The following is a 24,416-nucleotide window of genomic DNA, read 5'->3' as shown; positions in this document are numbered from 1 at the left end:
TAACTGGGATGCAGCCTTTAACACGTTTATTTCCGTGCTTGCTTTTCCTGCTATGAGACGTCAAAAAAATCTGCTCCAAGTTGTAATAAATCTTAACTCTCCTTTAAAACGGGATTAGATCTGACTTGTATTATTTCACCAGAAAAACACCAACCAATCTGACACCGTTCCTGCTGGGTCTAAAACCAACTTTATCAGCCAGCTCTCAAAAGGCAGATTTGCTGAACTGAAATGATTTAAGAAGTCTTAAGATGGCTTTTCTCAAAGCTTTTAATGTTCTAACATCCACAGAGAACATAAAATATACTAAAAATATATTCCACTAAAGTGACACAACAATGATGATTTGTGACCTGGAACATCCGATTTAACACATCTTCATATCTGGCTTCCAAACGCAGTTTGCAGTACAACTATGTGTCAGCGGTGTAACACTTTTGGAGCCGAGTGTGTGATCAAACGGAGAAAAATAAGCTTTCTCTCACTCTGTGCCTTCTTGATCTCAAAGGCTGACTTCACCACCAGCTCCGAACAGCACGGCCTGTGCAGCGACTGGACAGGAATGTGACGAGGTGTGAGAGCGATGAGCGTGGAATCAGGCCTGACCGTGGTAAATGGGAGCGAGAGACCCGGATCCAGAACTCCCAGAGCACTCCTCCCTAATCAGAACCAGCGGAGGGGGGAGTCAGATGACACAGATTTTCCACACCAACAGACTGAAGGGGGGAACTGAGGCAGTGGAGGACAGATCAGCGACTCCAGCTCCTCATTGATTAAAGCAACACGAGGGGATCAAAATATGATCGCTTCGAATGAGCTCCATTCTGTGCCAGCATCTACAATCTTTTCTTAATATGGCTTTAGATTTACAATTGGCTGGAGAATCAAGGAAATGGAGTGAAGGAAAAATAGTTCCTGTTTTTTTTACGATGTACCGAAGTCATTGTTCTGTGGCTTAATCGCTCGTACGAGGTGACGAGGAGATGAGTCAGTCCACACATCCTCAGGAATACGTTCGCAGCGATCACTCGGGAGCTCCGAGCAAGAAATCCAAGTGTTCTTGCAAAGTCTAATTGCATCTTATCACTGTTTACACCATAAGCAATCAGATCAAAGCATTCCTCGGATTGTTATTTAAAAGCAATTACATGTTCACATGGAAAGTATTCGACATGTTTCATGTGTTAGGAGGAGCTAAAAGGATGATAAATGTGATGAACGCGATCGCTGGCTGATTACCACCCAAGAGCATTGATGAGGACGGACTACGGGGAAGTCACGAGAACTGCAGGGGGCTCGGGCATATTGAAGACAGCTACGGCCGTTAAGCCTCGGCTAACGACTCTGTTACAGAGGTCTGTTTTCTTATAGGCAGAACAAAAAAAAAACACTTAAGTTTGTGCAAGAAAATAAGAGCAAGCACAAGTCAAGATCACCAAGGAGGATCAAAGTTTTAAGCCTGTCTAAACCCCTCGCTCTGAATTATTTCCACTCCAGATATGCAGCCTTTGAAATATGAATCATGCTTCATAAAACAGCAATATTAAATCAAGTAGTTGCTTGCACAGTGGAACACAAATACGACTTGAGCTCTTCATTGACTCGTGGCACAGCTTTAAGCAGTCACAACTGCCACTCAGGCTTCAAATGTGGTCGAGGAAGAAGCACGACAAAAGGGTAGAATTACTGAAGAGCAACAAACTGCGAGGCTGCACGCGCATTTGCATATTCAACCGCTTTCAGGCTGAAATCTATATGACTTAAGTGTGAGGAACATGTGAAGTGACTGATCGCCGCTCAGGGAAGAGCTGCAGTTCACTCCGGTCTTGACAGCAGAGAGCTGGTACCTCTCCTGACCCGGGCTTTGCTGCCGTTGGCGGGGGTGGAACTCGGTTCAGCTCGTGTCTCCTCTTCCCACTGACGACCATCCAGCATGAAGAAAGCCGCTCGCTAATGAGCAGCTAACCGGCTCTTTGTTATGGGCACGCAAACATGCACAAGAGGGGATACATGTGTGTTCGCACATGTGGACCCTCACACACACACACACACACACAAACACAAAGAGGTGGAATGTGATCCTGCAGGGATTTGCATGTCTCCAGACCTTCATCATTACAGCCCATGTCCTCCAGCGCAGACTAAGACGGTTTTCCACTGTCTCTATCCCAGCATCTCCTCCAGCAGAACATGGAGGAACTGGTTAGCGAGCGCTAGCGGCTGAGCATGTCTCACTGAGACAATCAGAACTGGAGCGGTGTATTGAAACAGACATGAGATAAAACCTGACGCCTTTGAGCAGAAAACCCGAAAGCGGATTAGTCCGGTCGAGCTAATAGGTGCTTCTCACCTGTTTATAGTCTGGAATTAATCTTCATGTGTTCCAAAGACAGAAATTTCTCCTCGAGCCAAAGTCTAAGTGCCGTCAGCAGGAGGGTTTTTCATTCCATTTTATTTTAAGAGTGCTTGTTTTTACGAGATTCACTCTGCTATTATTAGACGTGAGGGAACCTCACTTTCCACTTTATAATGATTAACTGCCACAAATCCTCACTTAAAGCATTTCCCAGCCAAAAGTATCATCATTTATTCACATTAGTGGAAGGACTATCACCAGTAATTTATGCCATATTAAACGGGAAAGTGACACATTTACATTTTGAAACGCTTTTTTTCCACTGACAGCCGCGTCTCTGCTACATCGATTACTGCGGCATCCAATCCCTTGGTGGCCTAGATGGCATTTATATAGCTTCTTGACAGATTTCACATTTAAAAATAGAGACTGTTAGCAAACAATATATGAACTGGTATCAAGAGGAAAATACCACTGGATTGGAGTCATAGATGGAGAGAGTTCTGGGGACTTAAGGGGAGGTTCAGCTTTTGAATTTTACCTCATGCACCAAGACCCCAGATTCCAGTCCAAGAGACGAGTCACATTATGGAATTAAGTGACAGGATTGTTTTAATACATAAACAATGCAATATATAATCATCTGACTGGGCAGTGTCTAAAAGCAAAATGTTCTCAATCACTCCCATGTGTATGAATGCACAAACACATGCAACAGCCTTGTTATTCCAAACTGCGACCACAAGTTTATGGAATGGAACTTCAATCATTAGCTTCTATTTTTGCTTACTGTTTAAAGGGAGGATTTTGACAAGCCGTAAGGCGACAGGTCTTTGAAACACAGAGCAAAGGGGGAATGGGGGAGAAAGGGGGAGGAAAGCATCGGGGACCACACAATAAGCAATCCTCAAACTCTCTATACTCTTAAATGCCACAGTTGCAATCAACCTTTCCATCTGAGAGGAGCGTGCAGCAGCACTTCTACCACACAAGAAGAGCCTGCTTTGATGCTTAAAGGTTTCAGGCAATTAGGACCTTTAACAGTGACAATTTGTATGCCTCTGTCATTTTCCCGACATCCCCAGCCCCGAGGACTGCCGCTGCCGCTCAGGGCTTCCACTTCTGTTTCCTTCATGAAATGCCAAGAGCGCTGGGTCCTAATTGAGAAACAGCTTACGGAAAAGCTTGGCGCAGAGCCCGAGCCAAGAGAACTGGAAAGAGCTGCTAGAGTCACACCAGCTACCATAACCAAGGTGGCCAAGAACATTTAGAAAGTTTTTATGGCCTCTTTTCATCATGCTAATGTTTTACTGTCACTGTATTTTTGCCTGTGACATGACGGTGCCACAGCACTAAACGCTGGAGCATCCACTTGAGGGCAGTATCATTACTTGCATGAAGGCCAGACAGCGTTCTCCACTCTGGGAGTCTTAAAATCTAAAACCACCACCTAACACGAACTTCACTGAGCATTACTCCGACTTCTGCGCTTTAATAGATGAAGTAATTTCTAAGGAAAAAAACTCTCCCCAAATGACCTGTGTGCTGAATCCCAGTGATACAATACTGCTAAAAACACACAGTGCTTTGGTCTGAGAGAGGATAGTGTTTCAGGGTTTCTGACAGCTCGTCCCAGAGTGGGTATTGTGGTCCTGCTGCCCTTAGTCCCCTCCGTGTATCACTGAAGACAGGCAGTAGCTTGGGGCTACGCTGCAAACAGAGAAGGGGGCAACAGGTCCAATTACTGGCCAGTCCAGAGTTTTGATTAGAGCCCCAGATTTCACACCGCTACAGTCCTGTAGAGACTCATCTGATACAATGAAGAACAGTGGCAGAAAGACTCCAATCCTTCAGTAAACATAGAAATACCACAGGGGGCGATACACCGTTACAAGTAAAAGTACTGCATTTAAATCTTTCACTCCTTAACAGCCAAGATCCCCATTTTATTTCCCATTACGCAGCTCCAGGGTTGGAAAAAATCAAGGTTGGTTAGTCTCCTCTGACAGTATCATATACTGTAGATTCTTTACCAGCTTGTTCCAGCTCTTCACTGAAGGTATATGAGGCAAATATTCAAAGCCAAGACTCCACGTTTTTATGGCTGGAAAAAGTCTAGATGTCTCGTGCATCACTTTCTGCACATTTTCCTCAAAGTTCAGTCTGACATATTTGGTCTCTTTGGAAACGCTGGGTTCTCCTCTAAAATTTGAAATAAAGAACTGTGGGTTTGAACAATACTTGGCTGCAAAGCATGATAAACACGTATTCAATATATCCTAAAATATCCAGAAATATCACAGGTACAAGTCCTAATCGTGAAAGAAACTGTTTAAGCTTTTCTGTTAGATGAAAGCCCAAACTGTTTCTGGTTTGAGGGGATTTTCATGGTTTCAAATCAATTCAAGAAAGAAGGAATGAATCAAGAACAGTTTTGTCCTTACTATTTCTTAGCAGGTCTTTAAAGTATTAAAAGTACTCATTGTGAAAACATGTTGAGCTTGTTTTGCTGCTCTGTAAAAACCTTTATTTATTTGTAGGTGTTGGAGACTCATCTGATTCAATAAAGAATGACAAAGTATTCAGAGTAAAAGCAATTCAACAAGGTGAAATACTCGAGTAATACGAGTAAAATGTCTGGAGCATTTCATGCACATTTCACTTTTCTTCTGGAAGCATCAATTGTGAAGAGGAGTGTTTAAGTTTAGCGTTTTTGTGCTTTCAAAAGAGCTCAAGGAAGAAGAGAAAGAAGCATAAACTGAGAGATATCATGAAAATAATGGAGAATTCCTCCTCCTGAATTGAACATAATTAAGTCCTGTACTTAGAGAAATCACATCCTCTCCCTTCATACCTCCAAAGTCACTCCCTGAAACACATGAACGCTCTCTGCCTGATGACGAGTCCACAAGAGAGCGCTGGGAAGAGGAGACCGGTTCTCTTAATAAACACCTGAATAACAACTCTGTTAAATGCCACAATCATAAAAACAAAGTGAAGCCGTTGAACCTTTCAGTCTTTCGGTCTGATTCGGAGACCCGGCCTGACACCTGCTGTTCAGCTGCTGTGGGTGAGGCTTCGTGCTACTGGGTTAGCTGCTGAACCAGAGTCTGGTGGCTCTGCAGGTGCTTACTGGAGGACAGCACATCGCTGTCATCGCTAACAGGACCCGACTACCTCATGTCTCATTCACATGTCAGGAAACACCCAACATCAACATAATGAACATAAGCAAAGAACACGGCTACTGTCAGGAATACAGCTGTCAAGCTAGCATGTTAGCATCGGGACATTTTCTCTGCCATTGTTATGCGACTAGCTTGCTATAGCTTTAGGAATATATCTGCCTGGCCTTGTGGAAGACTGTGGTCATGTGCGATGAGTGCATCGACAGAGTGCATGCAGGTAGGCAGGCAGGTAGGCCATCCAATCGATTCATTGAACCAGAATGAATTGACTGGATGTGATCATTACAGGCCTGCAAGAGCCTTTTTCTTTATGTCAGAGCATTTGATTTATCAACTGCTGTTGGGATGTAATGAAAATTACAACAAATATAACAAAAATGCTTCAAAAAGACACAACCTACTGCTTAAAAAGTAGTCATTATGGAGAGCAGTTTGAGTTACGTTTTGTTGCTTCGTGGAAGCCTTATTTCTAGACATTTTTTGAAAAAGAAAGAAAGAAAAGGAAATATGAGACATCATAAGGCCAGAAGGAAGGAAGAAAATAACTAAAGGAAAGCTCAAAATTGTATTTAAGTACGGTACTTCACTGTACTTTACCTATGATAATGAGCCAGACACTGACTGGAGAACAGCACAAGACAAAGAGACAGAGGATCAATGATTAACTGAGGTGGAATCAAAGATGATCAATAACTCTGCCAAACTTTAATAAGACATTTGACTGCACATTAAAGTCCACAGAGAAGAGAGAAAACCTTCACACGCTTAAATCCTTTAATAGCTACTGCTGAGCTTCGGAGCCAAACAACCTTCAGATTACACATCACGCTTACAACAAAAGTTCAGCCGCAAATGTGAGAAATTAAAAGCTGAGAGAAGCTGACAAAGACGACAGCGACATGAGCATCACTTCATACGTCTTACAGACGAAATGCCTCCGGGGAACGTGTTTTATTGAATTTCGCTGAGGTATTCAGTGTCGTTGCCTGAGTGTCTGTCTTTTAGATACCCGTGTCGTTCCCACTCTGCCTCACTTCATCTGAAAGGGACTGTAATGTTGGAAAATGAATAAGTCTGCATCCCACCCTACTTTTGTGTGACTGTGAGTTCCCTCAGACTTTCCAGCCATAGAAAAGGCAAACTTTTGCATTGATAACTGCTTTTCAGACCCCATTGAGAGAACAATCGCTGCCACACAACCCTTTCACGGTACACTGGTGAAGCTCTTTCAACACGGGTTTCCAAAATATCCTGTCTAGGGGCGTCCATTGGGCAAACACAGCAGTTTGTTCGTCACGTCTAATGTACAACTTCTCTTTCTGTGTACCCTCTTCAGAGGAGGCAAACCCTGCTCAGAACGGGACATCGAGGGGGTCCGTCCTTCCACTGGATCCCCTCACTGAGAACTTTTTCAACAAGCTCTGCTGAGAGACGACTTTGTTTGAATTCAACTCACCGAAAGACATACCTCAAAACAGTAAGCAGAACAATGGGTCCTTAGTTGAGGAGGCATGAAAGCATGAAGCCAGGGGTGGGATTTATGTACTGGGACATACCAAATCCCACATGCGGTGAGAGAGCCCCAAAAGCACACACACCCTCCACAGATGCCTCATTTACTTATCACACTGTATCACTTACACGAAACCAGGGAAGCCAAATACAGGCTGTATCCCAGGCCATCTGAGGTCAGGCGCAGGTGCAGGAATATTTCACAAAATATGACATTTATTACAACCTGGTTTTCAGCAGCACACTTCCTGGCCAAGGCGTAGTGCCCTCACTTCCATCCTTAATACAAGCACGAGATTGTAATCGCAGTCGGCGGTAAGCCAAACATACAAACATAGGTGCAACACTGTATTTTTGTACCGCTGTCAAAATATCGCTGTACTGCAGACTAAACATCGGGGGGATACAGCCGGCCATGTGGACTGACAGATGTAGTGTGAGAACAAGGGACGGCTACGAGAAACTGTTGAGGAAAATCGCTTTCACATGACTGTGAGATTCATTTCAGGACATTAAATACAAGAGCAGATTTCAGTTCTTGAATCCTACCTTGAAATCTGATTATTTATAACTTTAAAAACTTCCAATTGGGGTTTCCATCAGAGCAGGAAATTTGATTTTAGCTTTGGGGCCCAGAACCAGCCATTTTTACTCTTTACCAGCCGACTGAACCGTCCTGCTGGGGCCAGCCTCCAGACAACTTAGCTGGTCATTACCTCCACTTAAGTTATGCTTTCAGTCCGATTCGGTTTGGTTTATTTTTCCGAAAAATTTGTGGAAAGTTAGGATGTGAGCCAACAAACAAAAGCTCGATTCATGGTGGTGCGTTCAGGGGCTTCAGTGTAGCTACAGCAGCAACATGCGTAGGCTCAGTACACCGCGGGTTACACTGCAGCTGACGTTCACGTCCTCTAAAATACAACCACACGTCGAGGCAACAGCGGCTACGGAGACACTACATGCAGAAAACAAGAACTGTGATTGGCTGCTTGGGTTTTCTCCGACATGTTTCTGATGCTTGTGGAGACTTTTGAGAGTGAACACGTTACGGAAGTTGAAGAAAGTGAAATCAAAACCAACACTGGTGGTTTATCACCTTGGATGAAGTGTAAAATCCAGCTACTTGACTACGGTTTGGTCACGGCTGATGAGCTCCACCATGTGGCCACTTTATGTTTGATCTGTGACCTTTCAACCGTGCATACTTCAGATTTGGGAGATGACATTTATTTTGGTGAGATTCTTGTTGGTGTGACGCAGTCAAACTGGCACATGCACATATCGAGTGTGAGCTGTTGGGCAAAACGTGATGTCACTTCCTCTTATGGGTGAAGCTACAGCAACAAGACAAATTCAGTCGGCCCCATCTTTGGTCATGGCTATGAATCACTTGAAAATGTTCACATGTCACATTTGTACAAAGCTGTAATATTCCTGTAAGGATTTAGGGAGTTTCCCAAAATCATAGCTATGAGCAGCCAATCAGCATGATCGACTGTTACCATATGTATGCTGACGCAAATGCGGATCCAAATGTGGATGTACATTTTGTGTATTATTAAAGTAATTTTGATTGTTAAGCCTTGGCTGAGGTGCACACCCTCTGAGTGCTTTCTACTTGAGCTGAAGTGAGCAGAGGAGCAGATCAGTCTCAGCTCAAGTTTTACCAGCATTTTGGGGCATCTGGTGGTATTTTCCCTGGTCTGAATACACTGTGTGCTATTCCACAGCTATTTTCCACCGCACCCAACCAGACAAGCATGTGTACCGAGAGGTCCCAGCAAATAAAAGCAAAAGCAGAGCAGGAAGGTGAGCGCCACAAAAACAATCTTTGATGAGGCCTGTTAAATGAAAGCATAATCCCTGGAGGAAAACTCAAACCAGGACTACTGTGGGTGGTCAGAAACAGCTCAAAAATAAGTGGCAAAACAAATACACACGCATGGTTTGCCCTCGCTCTGAGTGATTGGATGTTTACAAACTAATTGTGAAGAGCTGGCTTACATTAATTTTCCATGAGACCGTCTGTTTGTAACACTAATTCTCTCTTGGAATGTCATTTCCAAATTGTCTGTAAGAGCCTGCGTCAAGTCGCATCAGCCCAAACAGCGCGCTCGCTGGTCTTTTTAATCTAAGATATCAAAGCTGAGTAAACACCGCTTTGGTATGTCTAATTCCTCGAGCCAAACTCCAGCGGTCAAGTTTCACACATACCGACACACATCTGGAGCACTCTCGGCATGGAAGATCAAGCTTGATATCCTGCACATGTTGCAGCAGAGTGAGTCTCTCCCAGGGCTCTGACCCTCACACTCTACAAATACATCACCGAGGAGGGGAGCCATCCGCGGGCTTCTGTCTGTATGGAGATGTCAGGATTCCACCGAGGCAGCCAAGTGCTCTCATCCACATTTCCAGGGGGATCTTAGATAAAGTTTAAAGACATAATTGTCAGAACCAAGACAAGCACTTAGGCAAACAGCAGGGGAAAACTGTGTGAAGGAGCAGGGTGGATATTGGACTTTTACTCTGACGCTAAGTGCAGTGGATCAAGAGGATGGCTCGCCAAATCTGCTGGCTCTCCCGCAGAAGTTGTTTGGTTAACCAGAAACAGCTTCGTGAAATGCCACGTCATTTCTTATCTGTGCTGCTTTCTGCAATGTTTTCATTAACTTATCTAATGTTCGTTCGGTTCAGCATCACTGAGAAAACAGCAACTTAATATCACAGGCGTTTTTTCCTCCTTGCTGAAACTGTCTCCCCAGCTGTCAATCGACCCAGACGAGCCAAAGGGGCTAATAAATGTGATTTCACTAATCACATCTGTCTCTGAATGGAGACGGCTCCTCGTTTTGAGAAATGAGAGATGACGACGGCGCATTAAAGGTTCCAACGCTCCTCACATCACAGAAAACAGAACACCAGTCACTTATTCATCTGAGGACAACTGTTGGGTTTACTGAGAGAAAGGTCGGGAGTGTGCTGAGACGGCAGAGACGGCGGCCGTCCCTGATCTCCCTTCACCCCGCCAGGATGCTAACACATAGGTGTCACAGCGGGAGCCTCGGTGGCTTGTGAAGGGTTTCACCTGTCTGCCTGGTTGGACCTCAGCAGGATAAGGTGTGCATGTCGCCTGACGGATGTAGTGTGAGAAAAACTGTGGACAAAGACCTCTGGAGAAATCATTTTCCCTTGGCGCTTCATTTAGAAAATTCTCCAGGAGTGTGTAATTCGTATTCAGGGAATTAACTAAAAGACCAGGTTTCAGTTATGGAACTTTGCAGTGAAACCTGATTGTTTATGACGTTTATTACTCTTTTTTTTTTTGCGAGTTGAAGGGATGGCAATGTCAGGTTGGTCCACCACTTTGGCTCCAACTGAAATATCTCAACATCTATTCCACGGATTACTGCTAAGTGTCATACAGACTTTTATGGTCCCCAAAGGATGAATTCTACTGACTTCACCGAGCGCCACCAGCAGGTCAAAGTTTTCACTTACACGGTGAGTCTGACTTTTGAGGTTTTCTTTGAATTGGCAGTTTCCCCAACTTTGTGGCTTGCGACTTCTTCACATGAATCAGCGTCAGACGAATCAGATTTTTGCACAAACCTCCTGCCCCCGTTCCCGTGAAGGCCGCTCGCTCACTGAGCAGAGGATGAGTGTTGGATTTAGCCGGAGAAAAGTGCCGAGTGTGCTGAAACCACAGAGTCGACAGCCTTCGCTGATCTCCTTTGACCCCGGCGAGGGTACATCTTCACGAGTGTCACAGCAAGAGCTTCTGTGGGCCGTGTACGGTTTCACCTGTCTGCCTTTCAGACCCAGATCTGAACAGGTACAGGAGAATAGACCTATAGAGTCCTCTCCTTTTCTTCTCCCCTCCCCTCCCTCTTCTCCTTTCTCTCCCTCTCTTTTCTTCCCGGCCGGCTAATCTCTTCTCAGGTTTAGGATTCCCGGTCTGGGCCCTTTGAGGAGGAGGAAATATGGGGTTGGGTAAACATCAGGGCTCTCACTGCAGGGATTACAACACCCATATATCACCGTGACAACTCCCTTTTCAGCAGATGACAAGTCGCCAGGACCCTGTGCGAGGAGGGATCCAATGACACTTCCTATCGCCGCTGCAGACACTGATAGCGTATACCGTCACCGTTTCACAACATCGTGTCAGTTTATGGGGATCCGGTGTCGGCATATTCTCAGCCAACATCTTTAGATCGGTTTGAGGTTTTCACACATTATCGCACCTCATGTTTGGCTTGTGGGCATCTTCAGAGGGGTAACGAAGACAAACGGAAAAAGGCTCTAGAGCAGCGCTTTGATCACTTTCAGAGAGACTGCTGTTCATTGTCCGCGACTCCATTTCACTCTCTCCTCCTGACGGAGCGGAGTGGCACGCATGGCGACACGCTGCTGGACGCATTGTGCCTCAGCGGCTGCTTGTTAATCCGAATAATGCGAAACCACAGTCAGGCCTCGTTTGAGAAAATCCACTTTTTATCCAGAAAGACATCAGTAAAGGTCGATGAGGTGGATCGCTTTCCCAACCTCTCTGGGATGAACTCAGTTCCATGTGCTCATACATTTGAACTGTCAAAGGTTAAAATTCAATTAGCCAAACGGCCGTGCTTTTCCAAAGAGGTGGGTGCGTCCAATAATTCCTCAGAGTGAAACATAATGAGAGGCAGGGGACACTTAAATGTTCTCCACAGTTGATCTTCTGACTGGTGTACAGTTGACAACAACCAGTCATGTCAGAGCAGAGGATGAACTCATTTGGGAAGGAACAAAAGGGACTCAGAGTTTATGGTGGATTATCTTTAACAAGAGTTTGAATAAAGAAGAATTGATGTCATACCTTGTTTTACTGCTGATGACAAAGTGAACGCATCAGAAAATGTCAAAACCTTGGCTTATAATTAAAACTTTAATCTTCGTCTGGTTTATAGAAACTGCTAACAACTCTAGTCGCATCCGAAAATCGAATCATATTAAGGCTCTTGCCTGAAAAAGAGGCGTGGGAAAGGAGATATTCTGGGATATGAGCTTAACTTTTTTTTTTTTTTTTGTACAGGACTCAAAATATTCAAATACTGCATACTGGCAGCGTGTCTCAGTAATGGCGGTCTGAACTTTGCCGTTAAATCCAGAAAAGTAAGCTTCTCTGACTGCACAAATATTATTCTTAGCTTTCAGTAGACACTCCCTGACACAAAGCCTCGCTGATCCCAGGTCACAACTGAGCACATTTCTCATAATATTTACCCACGTCCGGTTTTCTACAATGGCTGCCTGATATCTAACTCATTTTTTATTGATGAGCATCACTATTTGAAGCATTACTATAGAGAGTGGTGATTATGTCAGACACTGTGATGACTTCACCCTTTAAACCTCGGCTCAGAAAGCGCTGCATGCACATATTTGTTATTAAACATGAGCCTATGAAGTCAGTTCACATGCAGCTTTCTGCTTTGTGATCTCAGTTCAGAGCTAACGCAGGAAACAGTGTGACGTCCATAGACTGTAAAATAATGTATGACTGTGGTGGTGGTGAGGACAAGGCCCAGTTTTCATGTCTGTAACTAATTTATTTATTTACTATGATGATGGTCCTTCCTGACCTTAACCGAACGGTGCTGCTTGTGTGAATTGGAAGGAATGGAAATAATACTAATAACGTAACATATGTTATGTTAGTTTTTACATTTCTGTTTGTGTATGGATTAAACAAACGAGAGACATTGTGTTAATAAGCCAGCTTTATAGGTGGTGGTAGTTTTTTGTTTATTTCTACTTTGAAGCCATGCAAATTGAGTCCAGGTTCGTATGCTCAGACATGAGACTGGCATCGATCATCCAACCACTTGGTAAAATGTTTTTCCAAAAATGCATACTTTGGTTGCTACGTGTGGATAATCAAGCATTAAACAATTAATCTATTTTAAAAGTGGAATAACAGTCATTTGGATAGAGTTGCACACTTCCTCTAGAAGTTAGAGAATTGTTTTGTTTTTTGGAAACTTTTTTAAACCAGGGTGGCCGAGCATCAATGCGTCCCTGCTGGACGCAGTTCCTCACATTCACAGCCTGGAAGCTGCCAGTACAAACACAGTCTGACCTGTTGGCCACTCAGCAGCTCCACTGCAACAGTTCAGGGTTAAGTACTTTCCTCAAGAGCACCTCGGCGGTGGTAATACATACACAGTAGTAGTTTATACACACAGTAAAAGTCATAGTTCACATAGTCACAGATCGTAGCTCTCGATTGTACTTTTTTGTTTCACCAGCAGCTGCTGTTGCCAGCGGCAAAGACCACAGCAATTATGTCTTAAAAACAATATTCACAAAACTTCAGCAAAGAAAAATAATTCGTTTAGCTTAAAATGGAGCAGCATTGAAGTTGGAGGAAAAATATACATTTCCCTCCTCCCTCCAGTCAGTGTCAGTTCAGCACACCTGCAGAGCAGCCGCCCCACAGTAAACTCATATCAGCCTCTGTTGGTTTTAAGGCGGTTGTGAAGTCCAAGCTCAGCACGGAGCATCTCTCCTGCTGGAGTGATCACTGGACGTCAGTGGTGGAGTTTGTGCCAGCGTCAACACCAGTTTGACTCACTTTGCTGAAGTCGGCTCTGAGACGAGGGCGTCAGAGCTCTGAACAGACACGAGTCGTGCTGTCCTGCCTCGCTCCTCGCGCTCTCCATTAACCCTGTCTGCTTCTATCACAGCTTTATGTTTCGGTCATTTTGAGACCAGAGCATCGTGTTCATGTGGACCACTGAGCCACTCAGTGCTGAATGGAGAGAGTCTGAGAATTAAATGAAAAAAGTCCTAACTGCTGCTGAAGCTGGTGCACACACACACACACACACACACACAGGAATCACACAAACTCACACACACAGATGAAGAAAGAAAACTGAACCTACAAACACTCACAAACCTGCATTTAGATGGATAAGCACTTCTTTTAAGCAAACTAGATAAACAGCTATATGGGAGCTAACATCTTATTATTGACTCAAAGTGAACAACATGTGTTTAAAACGGCTTCACTGAATGTTTTCAGATATTTTGAGACATCCAAACAGGAAAGCTTGACCATTCTTTGCAGAGAAAATGTAATCCAGGCCATTTTGTTGCGGGGAAAACAAAACATGCCGACCTTTGTGTGACCAGGCTGAAAATCATTGTCTGGATGTTGAAAACGCTGAATTTTACGGTGAAGAATCCTGAATTGTGCCTGGTGCTCGGTTACATAATCGCTCGTATAGTCAGAGCGCCATCTCAGATGTTTATGGTTTTCATGCTTTCATTAAAGCAACAAACACTGAGGACAAAAACAAAACAGGAGAAAAAACCCATTTTTAAGAACAACAAGCCATTCGCATAGTTTTAATGCATCTTTCACTAATCAGACTGATGGTCTGAAAATGTTCACTATGTGTGCATTATTGCCTGCTGTCAGATCTTTTTTTCTATTAAAGCCAAAGACATAAAACAAACTTTGAATTTGTGAGCAATATTCATATATACTGTGCGGCTGACAGAGGAAGTGTTGGCAGGCATCGCCAAAAACATGAGGCCATCTGGGAAGAATTATCCTCATTACAACACAAAGCTAACAGTGACTTATATATTCTATATTATGCTGTTCCGCTATCTAATAACGATAAGCATTTTATCATGGTGAAACGAGCATTTTCTCCGTCCACTCCCTTCTCTGCCGTCTCTGAGGAGCTGAAGCCGGATGACTAATTAACAGCATTAGTCTCCATAATTCAGGGGAAAACCATGATGTCCAACATCCGATAGCTGAATCAAACTCACATGTGGGCTAGCAGCGTATTGCAGGCTTCAGTATCAGGAACACAAAGCGTCTCGTTTTAATTAACGCCCGATGCCGAATCACTGACCACAGAAGACCGGGCCTCCACCTTCAGCTCTTCGTTCACCTTTCCTTTTTGCAGGAGTGAATAAACCCGACCTGCACAAACATCCCCTCGCCTGAGGCACGGAGGCTTTTACAAATGATTTGTGAAGTGATGCAGCTGCCAAGAAGCCTCATTTATCGCACTGCTGCAGTCAGTCATGAACATAAATCATGATGGATGTCATATTTAAGGCCAACGACGCCATGAATATTCAACATTTGTCTTAGGTTTGCGCTGCACATCTGGCTCAAAAGTTGGGATTCGACTTGACGGCTTTGGTAGCATGAATCCTGACATTTCTCACTGTGCTGGATGAATAACTCCACTTTATATAATCCTGTAATTACTGAGCAGTCAGCTATGGATTTCAGGTCAACCGCATCCACCCTGATGACTCCAGTGCACTTGGCGGGCCTCGCAGTGCATTCCCATGACACACAGCTTAACCGTGGAGGTTCGGCCTACACGTGTGCACGGCGCTTCAGACCTTAAGCACCTCTGCATCCTTTTCATCCCTCTGACATTCAGGTGAAACAATGCTGCACGACGCACATGGCGGAAGGTGAAAAGTTGACATCCTGCCCTCTCAATCACACTGGCGGGCACACATTTATTCCGGACACGCCTGTCCAAGGGGTGCACACACACTCTCGCATAAGGACGTGTGATAAAAGACAGCAACCTTGCCTGAAGCATAAAAGCATGACAAGACATTGGAACGAGACACCTAAAAGAAATTTCCCATTCTGTTTAGTTTGGCCTCTCTTAAATATGCATTCACAGCACACAAACTCTGAGTTTTAGAAGAAATAAAAGAAAAACATGAAGAAGACGGGGAAAGACCGAGAGCTTACCTTTGACTGATGAAGCTGGATGCCATAGAGGAGAATATTTCGGAGCTTGGCTGCCGAGGCTAGGTCCACGATAGCTGCTGGCTCTACCACCCTCCCGCTGACGGACAGCTCATCTGAAGCGCTCAAATGCACCTATCAAAACAAAGGCCACCGCAACCAATCAGAAGAGGTTTGCCAATAGCGAGGATTTCTTACCAGAACAGCAATTATGCCTCTTTTTGGAGCAATTACAGCTCATTGTTCAAGCATTCATTCAAACATGTTGCAACTCTATAGGCCTGTTTATTTAAGGCTGCGTTCAGGGCTCTGCTGTGCCGAGAGTAAACACAGGTCGGTTGATACACGGTCCTGTCTGAGGATATAATGATTCTCTAATTCAGTTGTAAATCTTTAGGCCCTCTGGGGTTTATTTTTCCAATTAGAGCATCACGTAGACACACTGGTTCACATTACCGTGTCATCCTTAAGAGTGTCTAAAGCTCAGCCGATCTCCATAATCGTCCCACAGACAGAAACTTAACTCAAGATTTATTCACTGCAATTATTTTGTCATATATCCTTACAAGCTGCGGTAGTGAGATGCAATAGTGAGGAGAATCGTTTCAAATGTGTCAAACCATCCGCTCAAAACGTGCAATTAATACACTTAAACTTTAATATCAATCAGATGTTGGCTGTCGTCGGGTGAAGCGGAGTCCGGAAACCGATTATTCAGCACATTAGCAGGTGTTCAACCTCCAGGCCACCGGTTCATATGAGACTACTGAAACTGATGCCACTGTGATGTTTGTGCCGACTATGTGAACTACACACACGCAAAAGGACAACGGCATGATGTGCAATTTGTTGTAGTAATTTTCTTGAAGCCGGGTTGAAGCCATTTGGACTTAATATGTATTGAGTTACACACATTAACATCTTGGAGCTGAAACTAAAACCGCTCATCTCTACCTTAAGCCACTGGGCAGGTTTTTTAAGGGGTGGGGATTAAAGGGGCGATAAACTCTAAGAAACCAGGAAAGAGTGCACATGCATTTTTTGGCAGACACCACGTTGAGACATTTACACAGCAGAGTGCGATAACAGAACATGTTTTGAGTGATCTAAAGCATCATCAGCCAGTCTGGTTCTGTGATTCTGTCACGTCCACACAATGAGAGAGTGATAGCTTTTTACAGCCACGCCAGAAACCCACCACACAAGAGAAAAGAAAACATCAGCAGCCTCAAAAGACCAGAATGAAACCAGGTTAGAGGTTGATAATGAACGGCTGCTGCTGTGCAGTAGGAAGCAGCTGATGCCCACAATGCAGAAGCTGACAACATCGTTTTCTCGTGACAACCCGTTCATTTATCTCGATATCTCAACGAAAAACGCTGATTTCTTGAGATCGTGGAATGATTATGGAGAACTCAAAAACAAGTCTCTGGCTCATTTTGGTTGCATCATTAGAGCAGGAAGAGATGAGAGCTCCAGCCAGCAGCTGCTCAAATAAAGCCTGTTGAAAAGGCAGAAGCAAACACGTTAATAAGGCCACAAAGCCTACACACACCTGCTGACTGTGAGGTGGGATTTTCTCAACTAATTTATGGGGTAGCTAGTTTAACAAGATGTCATGTGAAAATGGATCAATCTGATGCGTTAATCAATAATGGCCAATTTCATCTTAAATCAGTCGCTGTCGTCCAGACGGCATCTACGCATGCTGGCAAGCTTCTCCTCATCTCTGAGAAACACTGTAAGTTTCTCCTGATCACTGAATCACAACACTTTTTAAAAAAAAAAATACATAATGTAACTGTCAATGTCTGCATATTGTACATGTTATTTATCGTAATGGCTGAATATATGGATCATGTACAGGTTGAGGATGAATCAGGATGTTTCAGTCATGAGTTTTTTTTTTGTTTTTTGTTTTTTTGATAAAAATGTAATAGCACTTTAGGGGTAGGGTTTAATAAGTTTACACTTCTTTCTACTCCGATTCGCTCATGTAATCGGATTTCAGCATGAACTGAAGAAGGTGACTTTTTTTTCTTCTTTATTTTTTATTATTATCACTTTTTGTCTGTTTGCTCTGTCTTTCTTTGTTTTTCTTACATGTTCAAAATAAAGGAATCAATCAATTAATCAATCACGGGTTGATTATCTTCAAAATAAAAAAAATAAATAATAAAAAAAATTATTGCAAGCACTTCCTCTTCAATAGAAGAAATTAAGACAGGATAGGACTACAAAAAAAAAATAAAATAAAACTGCACTTAGTTTAAGTGATGATGCACAAACACAGTGAATGAAGAAGTGGAAGAAAAGATGTTCATTATTGCTCTAACACAAAAACTAGTTGCTACTGTAAGCAAAGCGGCTGTGTTAAAAATTACATTCATTTCTTTTCCTTGATTAATTTTGTTTTCTGTTTGAGGTATCGGCCTCTGCTGTGGCTTTCATACAATAAAAAATAACAACTGTAGAAGGCCTCAGTCACAGATGTGTGACACCTAAGACATAACACATAAGGTGGTGAAATCAACAACAGGAGGTCCGTCCTTAACTTTCAAACAGTGACCTCTATCAAACAGTCGAGCACACTTGGTTTGCTTCACTGAGCTCTACACGTGAACATTGTGGAACTGCCATCTAACACCACTCACGTCTACCTGAGGCCACCGGGCAGGTCCACTGGGATGACTGCCCTCGAGGCCAACACCTACACTTCAAACTCAATTATGCCGCCGCTGATCATTACCATGTGATCAAACCTGCGATAAATAACGAGGCAGACATGCAACAATCCCCCCCCCAAAAAAAAGAGGTGGGAAAAAAACTGGTGGTGAACTAAGCCTTAACTCTCACAGCCGTGAAACTCAGCGGCTGCTTCGCGTTTCTCGTAGTCAAAACTTCCCAGTTGACAAAGATTCTAACTTGACCATGAAATCCAGTTAGACGAGGAGGGGAAGCAAACCTCGTGTGATCCGCTGTAGTCACTGTTTTCCTTTTTTAAATGCACTTCACTTTGGAAAAGTTAAGTTTGTCAGTTTGCTATGATTCACATCACGTATTATAAAAACGTGTGGAGCTGCAACTCGATTAACAATAAGCTGAACAAGTGAGCAGGAAATTAATTACTTAATCTATAAAATGTTGGACAACCGACAGTTCAACATCCAATAATATTCAATGAGAGGAGCAGAAAATCCTCATCCTTGTTTGGGAGGATTTTAACCTTTTTGTTCGATAAATGACTTAAATGACTGATTATCATAACTCCAACACAATCAAAATAGATGTTGATTGATTTTCTGTTTAATGATTGAATAATCAATTAATAAACTCATTATTTTTGCCCTTGTGATTTGTTTTAATTAGCACTACATTGTATATATATTTAGACATATGTATGGTAGTTATTTATCTTGAAACATTTTATATTTCTAGTACTTTTCAGCAGTTTTGTACCCTTGTATTTATATTTAAACAATTGTCCTGTTTTATTTTTATTGTTCTTTGCAACTTCATATTATCATACACACTGTGGGACTGTGACAAACAATATTTCCATCACATTACATTACATTAAAGCAGAATAGCATTAAATAGAGAGGAAGTGGCAGAACAGAACAGAGTGGCGTGGCAGCATGTTGACAGTGGCAGTTGTGGGAAGTCAGACTGCGTTTACACATGTGAATCTGTGAGTGTGTGTCTCATTGAAAACTCAGTGGCTTCAGTGGAGTATTGCTGCATGACATCTGCAGAGACTGAGAGGTTTGAAGTTTACGTCTTTCTTATTACCTGGAATTGTTTTGGCACTTGCTCTGTGTGTTAGTTGAAGAGGTCAATTTTCCAAATTAAAAGAGGGTAAACAGGCCTTTTCCGCAAATACTTGTAAGTGTTTTGGAGCAGATCTGATCAGTTTGTTTGAGGTTTTTCCTTCTGAGAGCTCTCAGGTCAGTGTTCCTCTGTTCACCGTGGATGTTGGTGTTTGAAGGCGAGGTAACAGTAAGCCAGGCCAAGCTGCAGCACTCTCCTGGGAGGTGTTGGGTTTCCTAACAGCTACAGAGCTCGTCAAGGTACCCGAGGTGGAATACAGGTGACGTTTTTACAAGCGTAAAAAAAGAAAAGGTTCGGCTTGCCCTGTAGTGCATGTATCTCCAAGAAACTGAATCTGTCCTGTGCCAGATGTCTGTTTTCATGAACATGCATAGAAAAGTTCATTCAAAGTGTGGGAAATGATACCGAGACATGTTTAACTTGCAGAACACCCAGACTCACAGTAGCTCTTTATACACTCACTGACTTCTGGGTTGATTTTCAAGGAGACTCAAGGTCTGATAAAAACCTGATGTTCCACCACTGCAAACCTTTAGGACACCTCTCTGTGTGCACAAACTTACTTCAGGGGTGAAGGACCTTTTTTCTATCCAGGGCCATCTCAGTTTTTAAGACATCCTTCAAGGGTCATACTAAATAATTCAAAAGTAACCTCTGCGATGGCTGGAACTGCTTCTCTTCTCTTTGGCGAGGCGTCTGATGTTAGATGGTAGTGATGATGATGCTACTCGCAGTTGGTTTTCCTGGTTTGGGTCTGTCACTTACGAGCAGGATTGAGTCTCTGCATGAGTCAGTTTTGAAAATCTGAGCTGCTCTCTGAAGTAGGTTGTTCCAAACAGATGCAAACTTCAGTGCATGTCTCCTCAGAAAGGGAAAATCCTCAGGACACACATGCAGTTTATAGACCTGGAGCAGAGGAGGTTGTTGTTGTTTTGAGCTCGCTTCGTTGTTTTGCAGCTCAGTGATTTCATTTTGTAGCTTGTCAATCAGCTGGTTCCACATTAAACAGCAAATATGTTCATTCCCTTTGGTTGATTCTTCATGTCTTGAAACCTCTTACCAAACGCTGAAGGAGTTTTCACTCTTGCAGAGTAGGAACATGCAAAGCTTCGTCTTTCCAGGTGCCACAGCTTTAATTTCACTTCACGATTTCACATTTGAGAGCAGGGAGCTGAGAAGCTGCTGGAGCTCGAGGTTCAGCTCTGGGAGGTTCTTGGTGATGTCCACCAGAGTTTTATGACGAGTTTCCCTTCATCTCTATGAATTATTCCTGACAAACTAGCACTTTGGAACAGTTTTACCTTCTGAGTGAGGTTTCAGCTATTAAACCTGCTGTCAGAACACTGTGTCTGTCAGAACGTGGTCTGTGAAGGCTGCTTGTTGGGCATCCAAACTCTGCTGAAGAGCGTTAACTTTATGCAAGTGGATTTGTCCTGCTGCTCATCCAGTTTAGCAGGTGAGCTGCAAAACCTGTAATAAGTGCAGATTTTGATATTTTCATCAAATAGAAACAGGGCTATTACCACTGTGTTTAGTGAAATCAGGGTTGTGTATGAAGTCTTTTACACACTCTAATTTGATTTATATTTTCAAAATTATAAATATAACTATAAATATACTATACTAATATATACTATATATATATATAAACTACAAATACACAATATTCTAATCTATTTAAAATATTATAAACAATATCATATATACTTTTTCTATTTAAGATTTTGGATTCTGATTGTGCAGTACTTCTTCTTTTCTCTCACTATATTTATTGTGATCATTATGTACCAAAATACTGGTACGTGAACTCTTCGTACTTGACATTAAATCTGTTTGTGATTCTGAATTTCCTTTAACCCTTTATCATTAATGCAAAGTCGGCCTAAAGAGCATAAAATAAGAAACTTTCAGCACTTGAATTGTTTTATCCCTTATAGTAAGAGATTCCATGTACATTCAACCCAAAAGAGGAACTCCACATTAAAATACTTTTAATGCATGCACATAATCGCAAATTATTTTAGGGAATTATGTTAACACAGGTGATTTTTCTAACATGGATTGTCTGTAAAAACCAATTGTTCTTCTCAAATCTTATATGCGTCTAACATAAGAGTTAGCTGATTTCTGTGGCCACTCCTTAACCTTGATGATTGATTGAAGTAAAAAATATACATGCAAGGGGGGAGGTCCTAGCAGAATTTGAGTGCGTGCTTACTGTTTAAGGTTGAGGGTCTTTCAGTGCATAAAATTAAGGTATTAATGTAAAACAGGTATGTTCATCTTTTCCCAGTTAACAGACGACGATTTCACAGACAAAAACACCATTAATGTCACCAGAGATCACCTGTTGTCAACAAGCACTGTGGGCAGGTACGCCTCCATTGTTTCTGTTCAACTGTTCTTACTCAAGCACTGCTCATACTGATCAGCAATTATTATGGTTATTTTCAAGAAACTGGATGCTGCGGGAACTGAAAAAAATACTCATGCTACATCCAAGATGACTGTATAGGCTGAATCCTTGCTGGGTTGTATAAAATGCTGACATATCGGAGCAAAACAACCACAATCTTAAAAAAGTCATAGAAGAATGTGAAGAAATGAGCATGGGATTTACACAGATGCTTTTGTTCAGGCGTGACAAAGACAGTCAATCCTGTACTAATGAAAACTGCTGTGTGTGGACTAACAGCTGTATTGGACAGACACAAATCAAGGCAGTGGTATAATTGAGTAATGTGTGTGACATCTGCACTTATTACATTGGATTTGTTGGGGTTTTTTTGGTTAAAACACACACAGAATCAGGAGCAGGCTTTCCAGCTTCTGTTGGCCTCATTAACAAGCTTTATTTTGGCACTGGTCCACTGAGCCAAGTTAAAAAAAAGTTGAGAACAGCTTTTACAAATTCAAGAAATTACTTTTCTCCTTGTAACTCTGCATGTCAGAGTTGCTGAGCAGCTGAACCATGATGTCTCCTGTAAAATCTTTACATTCATTCTTCTTCACTGGTTTTTCAAATCTGTTCTTCAGACAACAACAACTCACAGCGAGGACTGGAAACAGGAGTCTGAAGAGTGCAGGACAGACTTGCTTTTTAGTCATTCTAGCAGCGTGACTTTTATGAATGCAACAATGGTGTGGCTGTCAGTCCACCACTGTCGTCCAGACTGAAATATCTCAACCACTACTGGATGGACTGCCATGAAATTTTCATGAAGATTCACGATCCTCATGTGATGTATCTTCAAGACTTTGATCCCAACTTTTCATCTGTGGCCACCATGAGGTTCACCTTTGTGGTTTTGACTGAAACCAACAACATCTGGATTGATTGCCATGACATTTGGAACAGATCTTCATGTTCCCCTTCAGGATGAATTGTCCTGACATTGGTGATCCAGTAAATTTTTTTCTAGCGCCATCATCAGGTCAATACTCAGTGCAGTACCACAAAACTTCCCATCAGCCTCAGTATTTTGTGCGTGGTGCTAATTAGCAAACATTAGCATGCTTGCATGCTAAACTAAAACGGTGATTATGGTAAACATTACACCTGCATTGCTTCAGCATGCTAGCATTCTCACTGTGAGCATGTTAGCATGTTGACATTTAGCTCAAAGCATTGCTGCGCCTATCTACAGCTCCAAGAAGCCACTAGCATGGCTACACTCTTGTAAAACGATGGCTACAGCATCCATGTGTCAACTCACCCATATAATGACCAGTGGGTGCAGAAGAGCCCGATTTGCTGCCTCCAAATCCGTCAGCAAGGCCTCCACTTCAGACATACAAGGGTTGACCTGTAGAGCAGGGAAATCAAAAACCAGGTAAGAACTTTTGAGCTAAGATAAATTTTTTCTCCATGATGAGCAGCAAGATAAGAACTATGCTAGAAGCTTTTCATCTAAAATCTACATACTCCTTTGGCCAAACAGATCATGAATATTTACATGGACATGTTTTCATTTCTCAGAAGGGTTGTAGCTAAAATGGGAACTCACAGAAACCTGGATGAAGTTCCACTCCTTTAACAGATACCTGGTGTTTTCTCCCATCAGATCAGGGATGATATCCAGCTCCTGCAAGACGGAGACAGACATGTTAAATATTCAGTTCTGCTTGTTACCATGCATCTGATGCGACTGACCTCAATGCTCAAAGGTCAAGAGCCTCCTGGTTTTTGTTTCAATCACTTCTTCAATCATTTAGTGTGAGAACCACCTGTTTTCCTTCCATGAATGATTCTATGATTAGAGAAAAGGGCTAAAAAAAAAAAATCGAAATACACTCAGGGAGTACGCAACTGAGTGGCTTATTTCCATCATTTGCAATCAGAAGCTTATTAGAACAAATGGAAGAGATTAAAAAAAAGAAACTGGGCTCTAGTTTACGTCTGAACTGGCAGGAAAATTCTGTCATATGCAAAAGCCGGGGACAGCGATCAGACACGAGCCAACTGAAATTTCATTATGCTGCAAATTGAGTCAAAGACCAACTACAGCCAAGAATCGTAAAAGCTTTTTTGCTCAAAGAACCAGGACATTTAGGTCCTGATCTTTCCATTCAGTTTCGGCCTTGGCATACGAGTGACATGAGGCAACTGGATAGCACGCCATGTCCACCATGTCCGTTCTACATTCATCATTGTTGTTGTGCCCCTAATTACAGCCTGGTACTGCAATTTCACACACGCAGGAAATAAACACAGAACTAAACATCCAGAGTCTGAGTTTGGCAT

At 42.7% G+C, this 24,416-nt stretch overlaps 1 protein-coding gene across 2 annotated transcripts in view; it reads right to left on the bottom strand.

The window, feature by feature from the left end:
• Positions 1-24,416, bottom strand: part of crppa (CDP-L-ribitol pyrophosphorylase A) — a 49,309-nt gene that overhangs the window by 3,782 nt on the left and 21,111 nt on the right. For both annotated transcript variants that reach the window (XM_041942517.1, XM_041942518.1), the window contains 3 exons: positions 23,680-23,757; positions 23,389-23,478; positions 15,845-15,976 (listed from right to left, as the gene is read on the bottom strand). In XM_041942517.1, the coding sequence (XP_041798451.1) occupies positions 15,845-15,976; positions 23,389-23,478; positions 23,680-23,757 (300 nt within the window). The remainder of the gene's footprint in view (positions 1-15,844; positions 15,977-23,388; positions 23,479-23,679; positions 23,758-24,416) is intronic.

Source organism: Chelmon rostratus, chromosome 8 (assembly GCF_017976325.1).
Source record: "Chelmon rostratus isolate fCheRos1 chromosome 8, fCheRos1.pri, whole genome shotgun sequence".
NCBI classification, from domain to species: Eukaryota; Metazoa; Chordata; class Actinopteri; order Chaetodontiformes; family Chaetodontidae; genus Chelmon; species Chelmon rostratus.
This window is presented reverse-complemented; position numbering and strand designations above follow the sequence as displayed.